The 25024-nt window shown below is 40.6% G+C and overlaps 1 protein-coding gene across 4 annotated transcripts in view; it reads left to right on the top strand.

The window, feature by feature from the left end:
- The window catches only part of ADD3 (adducin 3), a 121347-nt gene extending 109945 nt beyond the window's left edge, over nucleotides 1–11402 (top strand). For 3 of the 4 annotated variants that reach the window (XM_032880456.1, XM_032880446.1, XM_032880473.1), the window contains exons 8-15: nucleotides 112–210; nucleotides 1408–1590; nucleotides 2171–2428; nucleotides 3996–4115; nucleotides 4575–4661; nucleotides 6684–6807; nucleotides 8428–8523; nucleotides 9163–11402. In XM_032880456.1, coding sequence (XP_032736347.1) covers nucleotides 112–210; nucleotides 1408–1590; nucleotides 2171–2428; nucleotides 3996–4115; nucleotides 4575–4661; nucleotides 6684–6807; nucleotides 8428–8523; nucleotides 9163–9455 — 1260 coding nt within the window. In that variant the 3' untranslated portion in view covers nucleotides 9456–11402. The remainder of the gene's footprint in view (nucleotides 1–111; nucleotides 211–1407; nucleotides 1591–2170; nucleotides 2429–3995; nucleotides 4116–4574; nucleotides 4662–6683; nucleotides 6808–8427; nucleotides 8524–9162) is intronic. The other variant, XM_032880465.1, reaches the window with a different exon arrangement.
- The last annotated feature ends 13622 nt before the right edge of the window (nucleotides 11403–25024 follow it).

The following is a 25024-nucleotide window of genomic DNA, read 5'->3' as shown; positions in this document are numbered from 1 at the left end:
ATGTAAGTAGAGTTTCTATTGAAGGAGCTATTTTTGTTGCTCTTGCTGTTGATGAAAACAGTGTGAGCTATGCCAGTTATTTCAAGTGATTGCTTTGGGTTTCTATTTTAGGTGCTGGTACTCAGAAATCATGGTGTGGTCGCCCTTGGAGAAACAGTTGAGGAGGCTTTTCATTATATATTTAGTGCGCAGATAGCCTGTGAGATTCAGGTAGGAAAAATTATCCTCCCACACACACACTTTTTTTTTTAATTGCTTTGTAATTTGCTTGTTGAGTTGGGTTTTGTGTTTACTTATTTGCAAAGTCCTGTTGGCTTTCTGTTTTGTCTTTTTTTTTTTTCTATTTTGCCTTTTAAGAGAAGTTCTCTTTTACTTGAATGAAAAGGATCAGCTCAGTTATCTCTTGAATTGAAAATAGGAGGGAAAAATGTCACATATAAATGCACACACACAAATCCGAGTGCTTCATAAACATCATTTTCCCCCAATCCTGCTTTTTAAGATAGTGTAAATTTATATATCTCTGTTTTTATCCTGTAGTGGTATGGCGCTAACTGAGAAACAGAGGCAACGGTCAGTCCTCAAAGATCAGATGTATTACAGCCACTTTTATAAAAAGTGTAAGAGCAGGCAGGGCCAGAAGTCTTACAGACTCTTGCAGTTTCTAACAATTGCACACCCTCAGACTTATTATAATAGGTTGGATGGTCATTAGCTACTTTTTTCCTCAGAGAAGCTGAATGTATTTTTAACAGACCTAGTTTCCATCTTCATGAAGATTATCTTGAAGCAAATGGTAATAATCTTAATTTATTGGAAGGGCCACAGAAAAGGGGAAAAAACTTTTCTGTTAGTTTTAATGTCTTAACCAACTTTTTTTCCCCGCTTTAATAGTACCTCCTCCTCTTCTCAAATGAAGCTGTGAAAAGCTCAAGATAATAACCTGACTACTTCTGCCTAAATATCCTTAAATTCACAGTATAGTGTCTGTATTTCTTTGAAATTATAACTTTCAGGGGGAAAAAAAAGGATAGCCATGGGAAAACTGCAAGTTAACTTTAAAATTTGGCAAGAGAATTCAGTTTTTTGAAATATGTTAGAAGGAATGGCTCTAACTGTGTTTTCCATGAGGGAGGGTCGGAATCCTGGAAGGTATGTTTTTCAGATAGATGGAAAAGATACTTCAGCTGCCTATTTTCACAGGTATGTTGCCTTATTTTTCTTGTTAGTTAATAACCTATATTATAGGTTATATAGGTTAGTTATAACCTATATAGGTTAAGTGTTACAGGTATTTGCTGAATTAAAATTATACCTTTTAAAAAATAAAAATAAATATACCTTTTTAAAGGTAAAATATTCATTATAATCCTTACAGTCTTGTGCCTGTTTTGCCATTGATTACAGGTGCGGGCATTAGCAGGGGCAGGTGGAGTAGACAATCTGCTTGTGCTGGATCCGCAGAAGTATAAAGCTTTCACTTACACCGTAGCAGCATCTGGAGGAGGAGGAGTGAATATGGGTTCCCATCAGAAATGGAAAGTTGGCGAGATTGAGTTTGAAGGGCTGATGAGGACTCTGGATAATTTGGTACGTGAAAAATTGTATGTGAACTTGGATTTCATGTCTTCAGATTCAAGAGCAAATGCCTCCATCTCCCTTTGGACTATCTGGGACCCTCTTTATGCCTCTGGGAGCTGAGTTTGACCCGCGGGAGGCATTCCAGTATAATTTTACCACATTTTTAAGAATCAAAGGTGAAACGTGCAAATGTCATCTTGAGATTTTACCCTCCTCCACTAAGGTCAGAAGATAGATTTTCCCTCAGACCCAGAAGCAAAGACTTAAATGAGCACTGAGATTTGGCTTCCAGAAAACTGGAAAATAACGAGGAAAATGTTTCTGGTCAGCAGTTTTGAAATTACCTTTGTCAGGAACAGTTGTGTGAGTGGAGATCGCATTGTCAGCTGGAATCTCTTTCAACCAGATCTTGAAATTTGCTTAATTTCAACTCTAATGTTACGTGGAGTTTATGTGGGGTTTGAAAGATATTTTCCCCTTTGTGTTTTGACAGAGGAGTCTTTTTGATCATTTGTTTAAAGGATTAGAGTCCAAATGTTGTGTTCGGTACATGTTTGGTTGCTTCAAATGTTTTTTTTTTCTCCCTTAGGGGTATAGAACAGGCTATGCTTACAGGCATCCTCTCATTCGAGAGAAGCCCAGGCACAAGAGTGATGTGGAAATCCCAGCAACTGTGACTGCTTTTTCCTTTGAGGATGACACAGTACCACTCTCTCCTCTCAAATACATGGCACAGAGACAGCAGCGTGAAAAAACAAGATGGCTGAACTCCCCAAATACTTACATGAAAGTGAATGTGCCTGAGGAGTCTCGGAATGGTGAAACCAGTCCCAGGACCAAAATCACAGTATGTCACTATTCTATGTGGTTTGCTGTTACTAAACATTTTGCCTAGTTACTCGTGAATTGAATGTTCTGTTAAAAATACTGGGAAAGCAGAATATAATAATAATAACCTGTCATTTATCAGGTGTAAACTTTGTACAAGATACTTTGTTTTCTGGGCCATAAAGGAATTTTTACTTAATTCTCTTAAGACAAAAGAAGATGCTGTTTCCACCCCTCCCCCATTTTATAGATGTGAAAACTGAGGCAGAGAAGGGTTAACTAATAATCTGTGAATAGTAAAGTCATGATTTGGATGCATACAGTGACTCTGGAGCCCTCTCCTTAATCCACTATTTGATACTGCTTTGCAGTTTATATTATACCCATGAATCAGATCTATAAAAGTTACCAAAACATAATGGTTCCAGAGTTTCATGAATTATTGCACATAGTTATCCTTAGGCAAGATCTTATAGAGAGAGACATGGGTTGTCTTATCTTTTTCAACATTTTGCTTCAGATTTGGTTTAGTTTTAGAGTGCTTATCACCAAATATCCTCTAAATACTCATAATTGTTCATCCTATCATAAAAATCAGTAGCATTCAATATGGAAGTTCCTAGGCATCAAAGTGTTTCTCCCTAGTCTATAAGATCTTATCTCCTGGGGAGCCTGCGTGGCTCAGTCAATTAAAAAACGTCTGCCTTCAGCTCAGATCATGAACCCAGAGTCCTTGGATCAAGCCCCACATCAGGCTCCCTGTTCAGCAGGGGAGTTTGCTTCTCCCTCTGACCCTGCTCATGTTCTCTCTCTCCCCCTCACTCTATCAAAAAAATAAATTAAATAAATGAATAAATAAAATAAAAAATAAAATTAAAAAAATAAATAAAATCTTAAGAAACCTATTTTTTTAATCTCCTAGTAAAAGAACATAATTAAACTCCTTAGTTTCCCAGAATTAATTTTATTGACAGAGACTGATGGCCAGCCATTATTAATCTTGATGAATATTAGCCTTCTTTTAGGGATATAATATGGGGTGAAGAAAAATTCTATAAGGCTCTGCCATCCCTATCCTTCTTTTGTATTACGGGTCACTACCAGATTACCCTCTCTGTAAAATGCTGGTCAGGTAATTGGCCTTTTCTGGCAACCAGAAATAAAAAATGAAGTCTGGAAAACTAAATCTTAAAAGATTCCTATGTCCTTTTTGGTGACTTAGCCATCATCAGTTGAAGAAACTTCAATGCAGGCGCCATCTCTAAATGTGAGTTAATACGAGATCAAGCTCTGTATCTGTGCTTGGAGTGTTTGAGCATCGTATTTGAAAATGCCAAAGGGAGAAAATTTAAGTAGCCATATAAATGAGTATTCATGTAAATAGTAATCACTTTTTTTGAGTGCTGATCATGAGCCTTTTTCTAACAGTGTGAGATATATAGTAATTGACCACTAAATACTGCTTAGTGAAATTCTTTAAAATATTGGCAGTATATGCTCCCTGTCTTTGAGTCTATAAAGTTACCAAGAACCTACCCTTTTTCCTTAACACAAAGCTTTATTCTATAAAATTTTTTGTTTTTTAGTGGATGAGAGCAGAGGACTCTTCTAAAGTTAGTAGTGGAACACCTATCAAAATTGAAGATCCAAATCAGTTTGTTCCTTTAAACACAAACCCAAATGAGGTACTAGAAAAGAGAAATAAGGTAAGACGTGGTCCTCTGTGGCCTGGGGAGGCATTTTTAATACCATTTTATGTTCAAATCGCTGGTGATTAAATCTGATTAATACCAAACTTGGGGGTTTGAATAAAGAATAATTTGAAACTCCTACTTTTAGCTTGTATTGAATACCTTCAGCTCTGCTAGTCACTGGTGAGTGGGCTACCCGAGGAAGAAGCATTAAACATATTGCTGCTGTATTAGCGAAAGTGAGCCCTGGCGTTAGTGGAAAATGTAGTTCTCTATCCATGTAAGACAATAGAAATCACACATCGAGAAGAGTGGAGGAGATGAATGTGAGTTGTTGGGTTGGGCAGAGAGGGCTTTGTGGAGACAGGAATGAAAGAGGCTCTGGGTGGTCAGAGAGCAAGCCTGTGGGAAAAGAGAGAGTAAAGGTCATCTGCATAGTTGCCCCCAAGAACTTGTTACTGTATTTCAATTCAGATTCGAGAACAAAACCGGTATGACTTGAAAACAGCAGGACCACAGTCTCAATTGCTTGCTGGAATTGTTGTGGATAAACCACCTTCTGTAAGTCCATGAAGCAGTATGATCTTTGGTTCTGATCTACCGCACTAATTTCTTTGTTTTTTATAATGAATATTTATGTTTACTAAAGTTAATATAAGCACAAGTTAAAAAGTCAAATAATTGCAAGACTTAAAATATCACCTTCAACTCCCAATTTTAAGGGCCAAGGATTTTCTTCTAGCATTTACCTTCATGTTTCTAAAGAGCTTCTTTGTTCTGCTTTTTCTCGGCCTATTAATTTTAGATCTCAGTTGATTTCATTGAACCTATGTCATCAACTGTAAGAAGTGCCATTGTTTTGTATGTCACTAAAAGAGAAAAAACCCTCACAGTTATAAATTGTAGGAAGCCATTAATCATTAGATGAATCCTGATTTCAGAGATGAGAAAATGGGGAGAGATTATATTACATTTTCCTTGTTAAATCAGCTTTCGGTGTTTACTGCTGAGCGAGATAGTATCCCATGATTACAACGCCTTTCTTATACTACTCTCTGACCCCTGGAATTAGTAAGTGCCTCCTTTTGTCATTGGCTTTGTATTTTGGGTGCATTGGCTTAGTTTTTCCCAAACTTCTCAAAGGAATTTTAAAGCCTTATTATTTTCCAAAGGGTCAAAGGTAACAGGTAATCTCTCATTGCTCTGTCATTCCAGACCAGATCTGGACTGGTTGCTCTTCAGACCAGCCACACATTCTCATCCTGAAGATTCCTCTGATTCTTGACTGTGTAGTATCCTGTTTCCTACATCTTGTCTTCAGTTTCTTGATTTATTCCTTTATCATTGAGCATATCCTCTTACTAGCTTTCTGAGAAGGGATACACGGGAGGTAACACCTTGAAATCCTGTGTTTTACCCTCATATGTTCATATAATAGACACAGAATTCTAGTTAGAATAATTTACCTCAAAAATGTGGAAAGCATCACTCTGTTGTCCCCTAACTCCATGTTACTGTTGAGAAGTAGAAGGGGAGTGTAGAGCCCCTTTTTATTCTTTTAGACCTCTTCTACATCCCTCCTGTTGTGAAGTTTTACGATGATGTGCTCTGTAATAGATTTCTTTCAGTCTTTGTTCTTAGCATTTAGTAACCCCTTTGAATCTGCAAAGTCCTATAGTTCAGTTCTGGGAATTTTTAAAATGTATTTCTTCAATAGTTTTTTCCCTCCAGTCTCTTTTTCTGTCAAGATTACTGGTTTGTTTGGGTTTTTTTTTTTTTTAAGACTTTATTTATTTATTTGACAGATCACAAGCAGGCAGAGAGAGAGAGGAGGAAGCAGGCTCCCTGTTGAGCATAGAACCCAATGCAGGGCTGGATCCCAGGACCCTGAGATCATGGCCTGAGCTGAAGGCAGAGGCTTAACACACTGAGCCACCCAGGCACCTGGTCAAGATTTACTGTTAATTGAACCTCTTTGAGCCTCATCAGAGGCTTTGTTTTTTTTTCCTACTTTCTAGGAGATTTGCTTAACTATTATCCTTCTGTTTAATTTTCTGTTTTGATATATTTTTAAAGATTTTTAAGACTTCTTACTCCCTGAATGTTTCTTTTTTAAATAACATCCTGGTCTTCTTCATGGATACAGCATTTTCTCTTACTGCTCTAACGGAATCAATTTAAGATCTCTTGAGCTACCTTTATTTTCCTTGTTCTTCTAAGTTCTCTTTTTGTTGTTGTTTCCTGGTTTTTCCCTTCCATATTGGAAGCACTCCTCAGGTGTCTAGTAATACATGGTCGTCTGTTTATATTTAAGAATGGGGCACTGGGAAGCCAGTCAGATGCTCTGGGTGCATGCAGAGCTTGGGAACTGGTGAGCTTCACCGTAGGGTCATTGGTTGTTTCTCTAGGGAATCCCCAAATGTTAATTTTGTAGTTCTTTTATCTGAGGCCATTTATCTACAGAATTCTTCAGGCTCCTACCATTCTCCCACCATCATTCTGAGAGCCTTCAGCTATGTTCTGTGCCCCCTAATCCAGTTCCAAAGAATAACCTCTGATCTTTCAATCTTTTTCCTCCACAAGACCATGCAATTTGAAGATGACGATCAGGCTCCACCCGCTCCTCCCAACCCCTTCAGTGATCTCACAGAAGGAGAGCTTGAAGAGTATAAGAAGACAATCGAACGTAAACAGCAAGGCTTGGAAGGTTAGTTCATATTCAGGTTAAGCCTGATAACCGTACTAGTAACAGCAGAACACCTTGAGTTGGATGATAGAAGGCAGTCAGTGTTTTTTTTGTTGTTGTTGTTGTTTTTAAATGTCCTTCTGCAATCGGTTATTCTGTTATCTCTCCCAGAACTTGCTGAGTGTGGGTGGAGCTAAAATGCAGAGTCCCCATAGTCCATTTATGTTAACATGTAGAGAAAACAGCTTTCCTCGGAAAGCAGTCTGATGACTGGCAGAAAGTCTTCCATAGTACAGTGATACCCACAGATAAGTAAAGAATTACCAGCTAAAATAAATGTAGATACAGTAACAGATTTAAACATTACAGCATATATTGTGTGTCTTTAATAATACTTTGTAAAATATCTCTTGCTGAGAGAGAGATTGGTATCGCAAGGTACCAATACTATCTCAAAAGCAAACTGCCAAAATTTTGCTGTGACTTTCTTTATACACATGGGCACTCTTGTGAGGTTGAGTTTTTCTGACTTTAGGACCCTAAGTAAGGATTATATTTAAAAGTTGTTCATGAAACCCCAGCTAATTAAATATTAGCTCCCTTCTTCTCAAAAATAAGTTCTTTATAGCAGGGGTTCTCAATCTTGAGTCTTTGGATAAACTCCAGACAGTCCATGAGCCATCTGAAAAATATATGCTTAATTTTGTATGATACACATTTGGGGAAAGGAGGCACTCAGGGTAAAGGAGAATTCTCATCTGTGACCCCAGAAAAAGGTAAAAGCCTATGCTTTACAGCATCTACAACATACAGTTGAAATTTTTACCCAAGGCAGAACAGAACTAATAGAGAATTTTTGTTCATGTTAGGTATCATGTAGAAAGAATTGACAAGTGGATCATCAAGGAAACGATTTTTATCAGTATGTTAGTTGGTGCCTTTGTCACAAGAGGGAGTCGTCCTAACTCATTAATGTGAACATACCAAATGTTCTAAGTGGTATTATTGCATTTGTTTATTCTAACATAAGGTTGGAAACTTTCTCTGTTTTTCTATTTTATAAAATGTCCCTCTTTAATCTCTCATTGTTTTGAAAGCCTAAAGATGTCAGGTAATAAATACTGCACTCTAGAACCATCACCTTTTATATATATATTTTTATAAGTAGTTTCTTCCACGTTCATTATGGCCTTCTGAATTAGCTCACTAATATTGCTCTGACAGGAATCACTAATTGGATATTGTTCAGAAATTCAGTGAGGCACTCTGCCTGCCTCATGAATGTAGCATCATTGGTGAGACTTCGTCATTCTTTCATCAGAGATTTTCATCACCCGCTGCTCAGTATAGTTTGGTTTTCTAACACTCAAGCAAAAGCTAAATGCATACATATTATTTGCCTGGGCCGCGATTAGCCATGCTTCCTTACTAAGCATGTATGTAAACTTATTATTAGCAGCCAGAAATGTTAACACATTAACCTCCTCTTAATGCGTAATTACTATTCTGTGGGACAGCAAGCATGCTCAGCTCATTGCTGAAGAGTTTATCGTACGTCTGCAGGAGTTTGATGTACTAACCTCCTTGAGATCTTATGCTTCTTTGTTTTGCATGGCTCTTAACTAAACTCTCATCCAACAGATGCTGAGCAGGAATTACTCTCAGATGACGCTTCATCTGTTTCACAAATTCAGTCTCAAACTCAGTCACCGCAAAATATCCCTGAAAAATTAGAAGGTATTCACTGTAACTTCCCATAGCATTCACTGAGTTAGTCTTAAGAGTTTGTCCTCTGTCATTTGTTTTCATGTAAAGAAATTGAACTCCTGATTGCAATAAGTTTGCCATGGATTTTACTTAAAGCTCCCAATAATTTTATTTATTTATTATTTTATTAAATGGTGGGCTACTTCTGTTCAGAGTTTATATTGATTTACCTTAATTTGGATTCTGGCAACCGATTTAGCTCTTGAGAATTTGTGAAATTAAAAGTGGTTTGTCCTACATCTTCCAATCAGAAGCATGAAATCTTTTTCAGTTTTAATTGCCAAATGACCCCCAAATTAAAGAAAAATACATGTTGTCTTCCTCATTTGTATTGACTTGATTTACAATGAAACGGTTAAATCATCAAACCAGACTTAGCTATCCTTCATCCTTTGGTCTAATAACTTTGCGCCTTTCGCCATTATACTATGTGAGAAAATTAGCTTCCTGCTAATAGACCCATAGTCTATTAAGATAATGATTTATCTTTATTGAATTCAAAGTAATACCTTAGTACATTGCTAAAACATTTCAGTTTTATAAAATAAAACAGTTGTTAACTATAGAAAATAACCAAAAAAAAAAAACCCACCCCCTCCCCTTTTGTAGAAAACCATGAGCTATTTTCCAAGAGCTTCATCTCCATGGAAGTGCCTGTCATGGTCGTGAATGGCAAGGATGATATGCATGATGTTGAAGATGAGCTTGCGAAGCGAGTGAGTAGGTTAACTACAAGCACGACCATAGAGAACATCGAGATTACCATTAAGTCTCCAGAAAAAATTGAAGAAGTCCTGTCACCTGAAGGCTCACCTTCCAAATCACCATCCAAGAAAAAGAAGAAATTCCGTACTCCTTCTTTTCTGAAAAAGAACAAAAAAAAGGAGAAAGTTGAAGCCTAACTAAAGTCTTTTTATAACTATTATTACAATGTGACATTGCACATTTAAATACCACATTTAAGTTGATCATTAATATGCAGTGGTAGATAAGATTGGGGGTATGTAGCAAACTGGACTTAAGAACTGGAAAGAGATTTTACTAAAAGAAAAACATTATGAAAACAATTTCAAATTCATCTCATTTTATATGTCCAAAAAAGGTTTTGAATTTTTAAACACTTGCTAGTTTTAGTTAGCTCTGCCCTCATGAAGTATTACTATAATTCATCACAAACAGATATCTGTCTGAATTACTTCAGGCCTTCTGCATAATATCTGTTGGAAACAAATTACCAGTGAACGAGAGAGAGAATTTTTATTTCTCAATACCTGCTTCACTGTGTAATCAGAATATAATTTTTTACCACGATTATTGACTGTACCTTTGGGGTTCCCATTGTTTCAGTGGGCATTAACAGAACACTTTAAAAGCTTCTAAGAATCTATAGCATTAGTATACACTGGCACATAATTTTTTTAAAGAAAAGTTTAAGAAAAGATTCATTTGGAATTTTATTCATAGTATAAAATTTCCTCACCTGAAGTAACCTTCTTTGCCAAAAAAAAAAAATCATTTTAGTAAACTATAATTTTTGAAAACTTCCTTTTTTATTAGTTTAGAAAGCCCCTTATTTTTCAACAAAGGGGATTTTGTACACGTAACATGGGTTATTTAGTTTAACTCTGGCAAAAATGATTTTTGTATGTTGAGATGTTTGTATACCATTCAATATAAAAGCATCATAAGCATATTAGCCAATCATATAACAGTAGAGCACATTTGAGGCTGCTTGGTACTAAGTATACTTAAATATAATTCAAGAATCCAGGGACTTGGTATCAAAAGGGGATTAGAACATTTCAAGGTATAACTAGATTCATATTTGAACCTTATCATGTATTTTTCTCTGAGTATTGCTAACAAATGAAGAAGCTCTCCTATGGTAACCAAATGAAAAGGAAGAGAGAAAGTGAAAAATGAAGGGAACAAAAGTGGTGTCATGCAAAGAATTCTAGTTTGATAAAGATTCAGTCACGATAGGATTTAAAGCATAGTCTATTTGAAACATGTCCCAAATTGCTAAAATTCTGCTTTGCCAAAATCATATTTCTTGGTTGATATTTGAGTTTTAAAAGGGTCAATTCCTTTTAATTTCTGTATCTTTAGAAGGCAGTACTAGAAGAAATCCGTGGGTCTGATCCCCCAGTGAGAAAACCTACCACTTCTTGATTTTTACAAAATTTTCTTACCTTACTTCAGTTAACTTTCATTCTAATGTAAATACAAATTTAAACCTAGGCTTAATATAGTTTCCCCCCCCCCATCACCCAAGTGATGTCACAAATCAGTGTAAAATCAATGATCCAAAGTGGTCAGTGGGTAAAAATAATCTGAAGTGTTTCTGGAGGGTGAGTTGGGATGTAAAAAATCACATTGATTACAGTGTGTTCTGGGGCTGGTTCTGTTTGACTCTATGTGTACGATGATGCAAAGTTGAAACAGAGCCTGGAAATTTCATTCTAGATCTCACTAACTACTGGAATCAGTATTTTAATCTCTTAGTGGAAACTTTCAGTTGCTTAATTCTGTATTTGAGAATTTTTATGTTCTACATCATTTATGTTGTATTACAACGTATGTAGAAACAGTAACCTGTGAACTATGCTTTTCCATAACTTTTTAAATATATATATATCTTAAATGAATGCAATGTGCATAAATATTTTTTAAACGCAACAGTGAACTATTTGCACCTTTTGCTAATGCCTCTATTTACTTGCTTTGGCATAAAGAATGAGCCAATGAACCTCTGTGTCCTGTGGAAAATGTATAAATGTTATCTGATATTGCTCTTAGATGTAATGCTAATTAATGTTAAATCACAAATAAACAGTATTTTAAATAGATGGATTTGGTATCATGAACTTTCAAGTTTCAAGGGTGGTTGCATAGCCTGGATTGCTTTGTGGAATATGGGGGTTTTGTTGTTTTGTTTCGTTTTTTAACTGCAGTGACATTTTGAGTAGGACTGTTGCTTCTGAATAAGTAATTTCCTAATAAATTTATTTTCAAATTAGTTGAAAATTCACTATATTAAAAAAAGTTTTGTTTCAGCTCATACTAGACAAAGTGTTCCCCAAGTGACCTGTTTTTTGCCTTGAATAGCGAATGGTGACCTTAACTATATCTCTGGGATCTCACGATCTTGGAAGGACTTAAGACTCTGATTCTCAGTCTCAGTTCTACTATTCAGATCTATGCATGTAGAATAGAAAATGTCGCAGAATATATGCTGATTTTATTATATACATTACTCTTGTCTTTGACTTTTTTAAATGTAACTATGATAATTAAAAGAATAGAAATTAGGTTACAATTCCAGCATCTTAACATTAAAATAAATCTATTCCCTTCCAACTCTTGATGATTTATAGATACATCTCATATATATTGCTTATCATGGTGTGAATGTAATTTTATTCTGGGTTTTTTCTCCTTAGCATAATTTATTCTAGAAGATTTTCAAACTCAGTCCTTCATAGGAATGACTTCTTGTGATTTCCTTTTTCCACTTTGTTCTAAAAATAGAGTGCAGGAGGGGAAATCATGTTAATTGAGGGTTCTGGTTAATTGAAGTTTTTACTATAATTACCCATTATAAAAATGAAGGGTTTAGGCAGAGAAGAATAGATTCATAGTCTTGGGCATATTTAATTATTACCCTGGCTTGTAAATAACCCTGTGGTGAAAAATTCCTGCTTTAGAAAGATACTCATTTCAGAATTCCCTTCCATAACACAACAAAGACCATTAACTTTAGTTACATTTGAGAGTCAGTATGGCATTGAAAGGTGTCTGCCTGTGCCTTTTCTTCTAGTGTTTAGTATTTTCATTTAGCAGAGATGAAAGAGAACCAAATGGGTCCAGTTGTGACAGCATTGGTTTCTCTTAACATTAGCTTTTAGGGTTTTGTTTTGTTTTTTTCTTACATAGGCAAAAAACATAAAGGCAAGCTGGTTATTTTTTTAACTCAAGGGTGATATGTATACTCATCCAAATTTCCATCTTGATCAAACCAAGATTTTTAAAAGAACAATCTTCTTTTTGGCCACTAGAGGGTGTAATAGACCTAACAATCCACTATGTGGCTTAAATCCTTGCCTGTAACTTCCCTCTGTTAGTTGATAGGCACCATGTTGGTTGGGAAATAATCCAGAACTTAAAAGACATTTCCTTTGTTGCTTATCATTCTCTTCACTAGACTGTTCTCAACTTTGTTGTCTTAGCAAGTTCATTTCACCAATCCGGATACCACGGGAAGGACTCTAATGCTTATGGTGGAAAACACGTTGAAACAATATCTGAAGTGAGGTCTCAAGAAGGAACCATGGTAGAAAATGACTCCTTGTTCCTGTGAGTGGCAATAAAATGCCTTCTTCAAAAATTGGCATGTTTTGGCTGGAGAGATCAATTGATAACCTCTTGCTTTTTAATGCCTTCTGTTAATCAAAAATTATGCCAAGTGCTTTTCATATATTACCTCATTTGGCCTTCCCAACATCCCAACAAAATAGGTGATCTTATCCCCCATTTTGTAGATAACGAGACTAAGGCTTACAGAAAATGAATAAGGGGTACTAGCATTTCACCCATCAAAATTCAGATTCTAAAATTACTAGTGACACCTGTGTGCCAGACCCAGCGTGGGTCCAGTGTACATTTTTGTGAGGTTTTTTTTTTAAGGCAGTTTCCTTAGTTTATAAGTTCAACCATGCTGAATTCATGTTGTGATATAAGATGGGATATAGATTTAGGATAAAACATTAACTTTTAATTTGGAAGACTTTTCTTTTTCTAAATAAGTCACCCCAGGAAGGAAGAAATTGATGAATACTTGCAAAGTAGGAGTGACCTGTGGTGATACTATCCTTTAATATACGGAGCAGCCCTTGACCCTTCACCATGACACCTAAAAGACAAGGTAGTGTTGCTCTATACCTTTGCTTAAGATACAGAAAACACTTGGGTAAAAGCCGTTTATCTTTTCTTTGTTTTTCCTTTTTGATTTTTATTGTTGGGGACAAGGAGAGACATTCCAAGGAAAGTGGTATTTTAAAAACACGAAAAGACTGTTCAGTTAGAGAAGCTTTTTCTTAAATCTTGACATTTTATTTTTTTAATTTTATTTATTTTTTAAGTCTGCTCTAGGCCCAATGTGGGGCTTGAATTTCCAACCCTGAGATCAATAGTCTCATGCTCTACCCACTGAACCAGCCAGGTGTCCCTAGCTCTACAAGTAGTTTTAAACATCAGAAGTATACTTATATTTACTTACAGCTTTATTTAAATAAATATACTTGGAGAGCTTTCTTGGAGAAGAGTCTAGTGTACATACTGGAGATAAGAACAAGGATAAGCCTTTTGGGGAAATTTGATAGAAAAAATAACTTGTAAATTCAGTAGTTTTCAAAGGGATTTCATTTCTAAGAGATGACCATTAGAGGGCAATCCTGGGTCTAAATTTAGTTTTAATTAATCGTGAGAACTTTTCTCCAAAATATTTTTGAGCTTCCAGTTAAGACTTTATTCTGATGATGCATTGCTAGATGTATTTTAAGATTGAGGGAAGTTTAAAGATACCAAATTACTTCATTTATTCCTTCAGCCCTGTTTTCTTGTTCTGACTTTAGAAGGATCAGTCCTTCAGAGAAGCTGTGCTTGCCTAATCTATGCAGCTTGGAGGCAGCGAAGCCAGGAGGTAAGCAAAGGGCTTCAGGTCTGCATCTCCTGCTTCTCCGCTGTGCTATAGTCTCCCCTGGAAGCTCATCAGCTTGTAACCGAGGAACAAGCATACAGTTTTCTAAAGTTTCTGGCACAATAATGCTAATATATTGCTACAAAAATCGTTAAAAGAACCTATTGCAGGACTGAGCCTGTATATTATGTAATCAATGTTGTTTTTCCAAAAGTGTCAAGTCTGCAGAGAATTTTGTGTATTCTCTCAAATTAATCAAGATGCAGATTTTATTGCTGCAATCTGTAATATTTTAACTGTCATTTATACCTTAAATGACAAATCGGTACTTTTTGATATTTATTCCATGGCCAAAAGGTTCTGTGTTTTATCTAGCAGAAAGATAGATGGGTATATAACCAGTCCATAATTGTTTTCTAAGGCCTATATAATTTCTGGTTGGGCAAGTCTTGATACCAAAGCAGTGGTGAATGTTACTGATTAAGCTACCTTTCATTTTATACCTACACAAACTACTTTAGGTTTTGCCATTCCCGGGGCCAGCTTTGACCTTGTTTACAATAGTTAAAAAATATATATGTACCTTATTTTCAGTCCCAGGTAACTCCCATCACTAGACAAAATACTAGTTTCTTGTCCATACCTTAAAATCAATTAACACTGATTTTATTAATCTAATTTGGTAAAAGGCAAAAGAGGAACTAAAGTAGTATTACTAATCTAATTTGGATGTGCACTGATTAATTTTCTAAGAAATTATTCCAAAACTTTTTAGCTCTTAAAAATGAAAAAATACATAGGACGGAGTCTTGTCTACAGTCTTGTGTTTTGTAGACACGACTTTGTCCTCATTGTCTTCTTGTAGTAGACTGCCCCTCAAAAAGCCAGTAAATGTATGAGCCCTATGGAAAGAACAATCTGGAATATTATTTAATTGGACTACTTAGATCAAACAGCATCCTCTCAGGTTGATATTTAGACTTGAGAATTTTCAAGAAAAACTTGTATCTCCCATAGCAGTAATATTCACAAATGGGTTGGAAATGAGGAAAGTGGTGTGGTTATAAGATGATTATAAAATGGAGGAATTAAGGGATGGAGAGTCTTGTGGATTTCCCACTGGAACTCTTCTGGGTTTAAAAGAAAATGTTGGTAGTGAGTGGCCCAGCCCAGACCTAGAGCTGCAGTGCTGCTAGACCCTCTTCAATGATTTGCCAGTCTAGTGTTTGTCCTTAATGTAAGAGCATTTTCTAATTGGTTTTTCCAAAAGCAGTATCTTCTGAAGATCCTCAGCGAGCAGGAGCTAGGGAGGAAGTCATTGCGTTCTAGAGTTCACCCTTTCCTATTGAGTAATGCTCCAGGGGCTGGATTTCAGTGGTGGCTGGCTTGGTAGACTTTGACTTCAGAATAGGTGAACCCGCTCAGTTTTAGAAGTAGGTAGATAATGGCCAAATTGTTGGCGGGCACAGACATACTCTTCATGGGTGTTTACTGGGCTCACAAGTTAAGGTTTAAGATAACGTCGTACCTGATTTCTATTTTGGAAATGTTGGCTTCAATTATTTCAACTTAAAGAAGGGTAATCTGAGACTATTCAGACAACCAAAAATGTTTTGCAGATACTAGCTACCGGTGCACCCGAGGTTTGGGTTTGTTAAGTCTTTGAAGATATGTTGTGTGGTAATCGAGACTTTTCATTTTAAAAATATCTTTTAAATAGTTTTCTGTCTTCAAACCAGGTATGTGAAATGATTTTGTGTAAGGATGGTCTCATGTCTCCATTTTGACCTTTAGGTTAATATTGAGCAAGAGCACATGCACACATCCTTGCTAAAGTCAAGTTGAACATGGCTCAATTCACTGCAGAGGAACAGGGCGGACTGGGTGGGGCGGGCTCTGGAATTCTACCCACTCACTGAGCAAAGTCAGGCGTGGGGAGAGCAGCTCCATCTGAAGCAGCTAGTAGGAAGTCCAGCCCAGCAGGTGAAACATGGAACCCGGAGGAGATGGCCGTCAACCAAAAGCACAATCTGGTAAAGTGGTCTCCATCGGGGAAGTGTACGTCCCAGTCAGGTATCCGGAGCGGGGAAGCGGAGCCTGCGAGCCTCCTGGCCTGTGTAGGAGCCCCGGCCGCAGGCTTCAAGTGCAGCGCTTCCTCTGCTTCCTGTGGGGCAATGGCAAGATCAAGGCAGGACCTGAGGCTTAAGGGGCCTGGGGATAGTTCCTCAGGACAGGAACTCAAATGCAAGAAGAATGACAGATGGGGATCCTGTTATCAGACTTGAGGTACATGATACCACTTAGAATTCCAGAAGCAAGGCATCCTGGAGGCAAGACACAAGGTCATGACTGGCCTAGAGACAGGCGTGGCTTGATGTTGAGTGAGTCCCCAGGGCCGCCTTCATTCCTCCTGCCTCGTCAGGACTAGTCCTGGAGGCCACAGCCGGGCGAGGTCCAGGGGCCCCAGCTGTGGAGGGGAGAGGAGTGCTACAGAGCCAGGGACGGGCCTGACCCGACTTCATGGTGGAAGTAGCCGTCTGTGACAGCAGATAGCCATGTGAGAGCCCTGCAGGGCAGCGGGAACGGTCTCCCACGGTCTCACCCCAGAGCCCACCTGGGAGGACTAGCACTGAGGAACGAACAGGGGCCAAGGGCTACCGACGCACTCGCTGTGAAGACGGCCACATGCTCCGTGTGAACTCATTTACTTTATCTGAAAGGACAGTTTCCCTACAGGAAAATTAGGGCCAGTGATGACTCTGGCCCCCTCCTGGGAGTCACTACCAGAAGATGCTCCTCACAGGTACTGACTGGATTGAAGAGAACGAGTGGTCAGTGTTGCTCCCCCTGACCGGAGCAGATGAAGCTGTAAGTTTAGATGAGCAAAACGGCTTTGATCCTGCAAGGTGCATCCTCCATGACCCTCTGGTTGTGGTAATTACCTTTCGCCACTGAGTCAGGAGGCCGCTCTGATTCTTCTCGCCACACTTGCCCAAATAATGACCCCTCCATCCGTCCCTCCAGCCTGCGCAGGGAATGCTGCCTGGGCGCTTACTCGCAAGGCTCAGATGTGTCCTCAGCATCTGCTTGAATCACTCCGTCCTTGGAGCCAGCAGTGGTCCATAGAGCACTCCCTGGCAAGCAGACCCTCCCTACACCCCTCTCCCTATCCTGCACACCTGGCCAGAGGGCTTGCACCCTCTCAGGGCCTTCCTAGCTCTCCAGGCATCCTCTGCCCCCTGGCCCCACCGATGATGTTTCTCTCATCCAAATGGCCGCCTTGACGGAACTCCAGAGGCACTTGAGGATCATACCTCTCAGCCCATCTTACATTAACATCATTGATGCGTATCTGTCTCCCCGAAAAGGCTATGAGCTCTGGAAGCAGAGACTGTACCTTGTTCATCCTTTTTTCCTCCACCATGTTTGGCCAGAAATAAATCTGCATCTTTGTTGCTCGTGATAGACAGTACCGTTCATGCTGATGACATGGTGAAGAATATGTGCATAACAAAAAGACGTTCTCCTCTATCTTAATAGTGAGAGTCAGGAAGTAGCTTGGGATGCAGATCTTAATTGAAGTTCCTAGTCTGATCTCTACAACAGTTTAGGCATTGGGTAGGCATTGGGTAGGCATTGTATTGCATGTTTAAATTACATTATCTCAGTTAATCCCCAGTCTTGCACTGTAGGGCTAACTCCACTGAGGGGAAACCAAGGTTTAGAGAGAAGAAGGAACTTATCCTACATTCGCACCTAGTAAGTGGTAAAGCTGGGATTCAGACTCCAAGTCCGTTTCTTACTGTCATGCCAGGTGATTCACCGAAAGCAGCCTGTTATCAGCTGCGAGGAACATCAAGTGTTAGAACCGGAGGCAATGTCAGGAGAAGCCTTCCCCAACGTGTCTCTCTCGTGACAAAGTGGCTTGCACATAAGGCAGAGTTTTACCCCAGGGCAAACTGCCTGGGTAACCCCACTGGCATTCACTAATCCAGTGTGGGGAGGGGCTTCCTATACAAGTATACAGTAAGGTTTTGGTTGGGAACCCAGGGACAAATTGGGGGATCTACAGAAATGGTCTAGCCTTAGCAAACCCTACTGCAGGTTTTTTCAAAAATTATTTTTATTAACATACAATCTATTATTTGCCCCAGGGGTACAGGTATGCCTTTAAATGAACAGTGATCGGACCACTCCATCCTGATCACCAGTATGGTTTTTAAATCTATGACTCGCCCACTGGATCTTAAGCAATTGTTTAACTGAAGGCTGCTGTCATTGATAGACGTCATTGGCACATTATAACTCTATGGGTTAAATGTAATAGCTAGAATTTACTAAACACCAAGTGCTTTGAATGAATTCATTAATACAACAAACCTCTGAGGTAGATGGTATTATCCCATTTTACAGATAAGAAATTTAAAGCAGTTGCCCAAGGTCAATTAATTAGTAAGTGGCAAAACTGGGGTTCCAAACCTGCATAATCAGACTTAAGAGCTTATACTTCTCCTGTCTTTATTTCCAAAAGATAACTGCTGTCTTATCTTCTTAATTTACGTGAATCTCTAGAGACAGTAGCATCAATTAAGTAAACTTATACTGTACTGGGTTCACATTTTCTTTCTCAAGTCATTGGTCATACGACATGTTACATATCTTATTAGACAATTATACCAATAATACCCTGAAATTTCCACTTCTGACATTGTTATAGCATTTTTTTTCTTTGTCCAACAATAAAGCATGATTAAGAATTTATGCCCTGGGGCCCTAGAGACATGACTTTGATTCGTAGCTCTTCAGTTTTTTATCAAATGGGTATAATTGCACTAACCTCTTTGGGTAGTTATAAAAATTAAGCAAGATTATAATATATGCAAAACTTAGCTCAGTATCAGTAAGCCCTGAATTAAGGTTGGTATCTATATAGTGTTATCACTTGTTTGGTCTCCTTTATCTGCTCGAAGAAAATGCATATTAGGGAAAAGATAAAGGAGTAATGGGATGCCTGGGTGGCTCAGTTGGTTAAGCAGCTGCCTTCGGCTCAGGTCATGATCCCAGCGTCCTGGGATCGAGTCCCACATCGGGCTCCTTGCTCGGCGGGGAGCCTGCTTCTCCCTCTGCCTTTGCTGCCACTCAGCCTGCCTGTGCTCGCTCTCTCTCTGGCAAATAAGTAAATAAAATCTTAAAAAAAAAAAAAAAAAAGCTGAGATGCCACTTCCCTTTAAAAAAAAAAAAAAGATAAAGGAGTAAACTACATCTGGTTTACCTCTTGCACTCTTATCCATTTGAATGTTGTCATTCCTGGGTCGCCTGGGTGGCTCAGTTGGTTAAGCATCTGCCCTCCGCTCAGATCATGATCCTGCATCCTTGGATCAAGTCCCATGTTGGGCTCCCTGCTTAGCAGGAAGCCTGCTTCTCCCTCTCCCTCTGTAGCTCCCCCTGCTTGTGCTCTCTCTCTCTCTCTCTCAAATAAGATCTTAAAAAAAAAAAAATGTAATTCCTGTTCTTTCCAAAATTCTTTATACAACTGTTACCAGATGTCTAGTCTTTGAAAAAGGACAGGATGAGAAGGAATGAATAGATAATCCTATGTAACTTGCCCTTTTCCAGTGAGAAATCTCACTGGAGGGTGTGTTTCGTGCCTGGAAGGTGATGGAGAGGAACATGTTACATTACATCCTCCCAGGCAAGGATCCTTTGAGATCAGTGGGGATGCCTAGACCTAGGGCAACTTCCTGGAGAATCCCATGGGACTCGGTCAATCACTCTGATTCTATGTTGTGTTCAGGGGAACAACTGACTTACGTGCCCCGGCTGGCAAGGCTGACCTTTCCTATGTCTCTCTGCTCCTTGAGAGCTGAGCGCCATCATGTAGGGGGTTGGCCATCTGCAGGCTCTGTGGCATGCTGGCAATCCAAGAAAGTCCTGTATGAACGTGCTTCAGTAATGCTCTAGTCTTGGTTGCTCATCTTACAGATGCCCTGGTGACAAAGGCTGGTCTGAGCTGTTCTCACAGCAGCCCGGAGAAGACCCAGAAAAGGCAGGTTCACCTCAATCCTGTGCTGGGCAGAGTGTTATTGAGAAAATAAATATGCCCCTTACGGAAAACCTGAATATACGTACAGTATAACGGTAGTGATAAGGGAGAGGGACTGGGAATACTCCCATGTAAAAGTAGATGGGAGGAGAACCCCAAATGAAATTCTTTCCATGGTTTAAAAAAATTACACATATTAGACATCTCATATTTACAGGGGAAAGACAGGAAGGAATACACCCAAACAGTGGGTTTTGAACAGCCAGTGACCTCTTAATGGTGGGATCACGAGCACTTTTATTTTCTTGACCTCTTTACATTTCCAAAGTTCAAATAAGAAAATACCAAAAGCTCGGGAAATAAAAAATTAGGATAATTAAGGGGAAAGTTATCTTTAAGTCCTATATCAATATTGAGTAATAAAAGGCACAGGACAGAACCACACCTATAATATGCTACCATTTGTGTAATAAAGGGAGCAAACAATATATATTATTTATGTGTATATAAAATATCTCTGGGAAATTAAACCAGAAATCAGTCACAGAGGGTTGACCATGAGAAAGGAAACTACCCTGTGGGGAGAGGGGTGGGATGGAGACTTTTCCTATAAACCTTATTATACTTTATTTTTTGTCTTGTACCTATGTAAAAAGTTTACAAAATACAGTGTACATTTTTTCCAAACTTTTGTAATGCCAAGGGTTTCTCAAAGCTGTCAAAGTGCGTCATTATAAGTGAACTATATGTTCATTTCAAACCTGCTCAGTATGACCTACAGTAGGCAGAGTATCTACAAGATACCAAGATATCATTCACCATATAGGGAGGTTATTCATCTAAAATCCCACATGTCAAATGTATATCATTATTCAAAGCCAAAAGAAAAATAATAGTTTTAATATGATCCATTAAGTTCCTGTTTTTACCTTGGCTTGAAAGAAGCCTTAAAGCTTTATTTTGTCTTTAGCCAGATTTTCCAGTTGAATGAAATAGATTCTTCCCTACACCCACCCCATTTAGGACTTCACTCCCATCTTTCAAATCTTGTTCTGATAATTTTCTATGTTGTTACAGCTTTGCCTTTACCTATATGCGGTTTCAGAGCTTTTTTGGAATTCAACAGATACATAAGCTATTGCTGTTAACAAGTCACTCTAAAATGTGGAGTTTTTAACAACAATATGCATTTATTATATCTCATAGTTCCTTTGGGTCAGAACTTCCGGAACATTCTGGCTTGGGGTCTTTCAAGAGGTTGCAGTGTCAGGCAAAGCTGCAGTCATCTGAAGGCTTGATTGGGGCTAGAGGATGGTTGGCAAGTTGGTGCTTTACTGTTGGTGGGATGCCTTCCCTCTTCCCCACTTGGACCTTCCCTACATGGGCTGCTTGAGTGTCCTCATGACAGGGTGGCCCTAACAGCAGACAGTCCAGGAGAGAACGAGGTAGAAACCACAGTGCCTTTTATGACCTGGCTTCAGACATCACACACCTTCCCCTCATACACCTTCCCTTCTGCTGTATCCTCTTCATTTAAAACACAAGTCACGAGGTCCAGCCAGTCTTTGAGGGGAGGGATGTTAGTTTCTACCTTTTGAAGAGGGGAATGTCAAAGAACTTATAGTCATATTTAAAAACCACCACAGGGCATCAGAATTAGTCATATCAAATTACTCAAACAAAAAGGTAAAGACAATGAGAAATGAAGGAAAGGGGGGTTTAGGAGGAAGGAACACGTACTGGGCACCTACCGTCCAATGCCCTGTCCTTAACACACATTATTGCACTTAATTTCATAAATACATGTTCTCAATTTTACAGATGAGGAAACTGAGACTCTAAGAAGACCTACAGCACGTCCGAGATCACACAGTTCAGAAGAGCACGTCAAGCATGTGTCAGCCTGTGTCATGACTGTGCCATCTCCCTCCCTCAGTGGGAGATGGAAAGCATTCTCCATTACTTGCTGCCTGCACACATCTAGCCATGACCATTTTGGCATCAGGGAGAAATATTAATAGTTTGAGTTGAATGAATTCTGACAGAGCTGTTTAACTTGTTTCTAAAGCCTCTGGAATCCATCAGGTGTTCATTCTCCTTCCGAAGCCCCTCCCCTGCCTTCTGCCATTGCCAGGATTTGCCCAGTCTGGGGAGTGCCATGCCTCTGCTCACCCTTGACTTTGAAAGCCAGCCGACTTCTCTCCCCATTACAGCTGGCTGTGACATGGAGGTCAATGCAGCCAATGGAGTAGGGTGACACTGAGCACAGGGGCGTGTGAGGACAAGGCCCTCCCTCTTATGGGGACTGAGCCAAGTCCAATAGGGTGGAGATTGGACAGCCCATCTGCCCTGGGGCCATGCTGGACTGCAGGGCCCTGATAAGGCCAGGGAACCACCCGCCCAACTTAGAGTCCTCTTCCAAATATAGACTTATCCGAACACCGCCCTCCTGGCCACACAGGTACTTTCCTCTAAGGGTAGCTGGTGGCCTTGGCCACCACGAGATGGGACCCAATCCAGAGCAGGACTAGCTCTCTGGGGTGCTGGGTGTTCTGGCTCTGGACTGTGGTGAAAGCACTGTGAATTCTTATCTCCTCTGTCCCCGCTCCCCTTCTCATCACGGGCCACTCCATTCCTCCAAATTTTCTGATGGATTCTCTCATCAACACTGTCTTCTCTTCTGAGAACTTAGGCCTGGAGAATCCCTGGAGCTCTTCTCCTCCTTTCAGTTCCCAAGGCACATTTGCCTGTGTCGAGAATTTTCCTTGGGTTGGAAGTGTGAGGAGCCAGTGCTATTGTCAGAGCCAGACCAGGGGGAGGAAGTCGGCCAACTGGGCACTAACCAGGGCTCCCATCTATACAGGCCCCAAAAACCATCCTGATAAAGGTGAAAAGACTGCAGAACATCAGCTTACTGGAATTCCTCGTAGGAAGTAGCTTTCAACCATTTGGGATTAGCAGAACACTATGATGAAGTAGTTTGAGGTGAGGAAAGGCATTGAGACCTACCTCCCGTATCACTGTGTTGCCAGAGGGGAAGATCTGGTTACCATCAGGGCTGCTTTTTCTGGGTGTGGCCTGTGCATTCAAAGACCATTGCTGCTCCCACTCACCCCACTTGGTCCTCCACCCTTCTGTCTGTGCTCGGCCTCCTCTTTAAGAAAACGAGTGACAAATTTGGAGAGGTTATCAGCCGGGAGCCACGGCCTTGTTAGCTCGCACAGGACCCAGGGCCTGTCTGCCCTGGTGGGATTGGGGTGTGCATGGGCAGGCCACCCTCTGAGCACGGCCTCTGGGGTGCATCAGCTCTGCCACTCCCCAGGACACAGGGACACCCTGGGAGGGATTGGGCCCATACAGTAGCGGCTTGCTGTCCCCCTTCCTCTCAGTTCTCCTTCTGGCTTAATGGTCTGTAGTTAGGACTGAGTTTCGCTTCTCCTGGTGGCTGGGGCTGACCCCTCACTTGAAAGTCCCCGGGACACCCTCAATGGTGAACAAAGCAGGGTGAGCTCACAGTCCTGCCAGGAAGGCAGCCATGAGCCAGGGCCAGTCTCGTTCTGGGCAGGTGAGTGAAACTCCTGCATCCTGGTCCACAGCCCTGACCGTCAGCGATGCTGCCCTGTGAACCCCGGAGTGTATGGGGTGGGCCCTGGGAGAGGTCAGCCTGGAAGGTACAGGAATGAGAAACTCACCCAATAGGTACGGTGCCTCTGCCATGACTAAGGCAACGAGCTGGGTGCTTTACCTGGAAATTGGAATTTCTGACGATGCCCCTACCCAGAGGCTGGGGGTACAGGCTCCGATATTACTCACCCTGAGGTGATCCCTGTGTGAGGCCGTTCCAGATTGGGTCTGGGGCCCGAAACCAGGTGGCAGAGCCCAGCTTGGGGAGAAAATGCAGGGCTGTGCTCAGGGCCCACGGACTCTACCCCAGGAAGAGGGAATGAGACGAGACAGGCACCGAGTGGCCGGGAAGAGAGCAAGCAGGGGAACTTTGGACACAGAAGCTCGGCCACAGACCCGTTGAGAGACCTTGGGCAGGTTTCTTCTCTGAGCTCAGTTTCCTCAGCTCTCAAGTACGGGTGAGCACGCTTGCCTTGTGGAGGTCATGCTGGGACTGGCCCACTCCAGGTGATCAGATGTTGTCCCTCCTAGGACCTCCTTGTCCCACCCCCACTGCCCCTCTGCTCCTGTCCCCTTCCTCTTCTGCCACCTTCTTTCTCTCCCTCATCCTCCTTCAGGGTCAGAGGCCTCAGAATAGTCAGAGAGAGGAGACCAAGTGTCCAGTGGCACTCAGGGAGGTCCCAGCGACACCTTGTGCTGGTCGGAACAACCCCCATGGGAAAGGCTGACTGAGCCAGGCCCCAGTCAGTCAGGGAACACATGCTTGTGACCTACCCAGCCACCCTCGTCACAGGTACCCGCTGGCCACCATCCCTCGTCACCCGGACTTCCACCCCGGGAGTTCCAATTGTGGTCTGGAGAAACAGCCTACTGCAAAGAGACCATGGCCATGGTCACTGTCAGCTAAAGGGGAGACTGCAGGCTGCCCTTCTACCTCCCCGCTTCTCCCCGCCCCAACTTCTCCAACAACCTCCCCCGACCAAGGAAAGAGGCTGGGGAAGGATCTCCGCTACAATCGGCTGCCTGGCTTTCTGTGTGCAGGGGATTGAGGCTGCCTGACTGACAGGTAGCAAATGTGGATAAAGACTCAAGGGCGGAGAAGAAGG

The sequence above is a fragment of the Lontra canadensis genome, unplaced genomic scaffold (assembly GCF_010015895.1).
Source record: "Lontra canadensis isolate GAN:19392208 unplaced genomic scaffold, GSC_riverotter_1.0 scaffold3, whole genome shotgun sequence".
NCBI lineage: Eukaryota > Metazoa > Chordata > Mammalia > Carnivora > Mustelidae > Lontra > Lontra canadensis.
The sequence above is the reverse complement of the archived record's forward strand: the minus strand, read 5'-3'. Positions and strand labels throughout refer to the sequence as shown.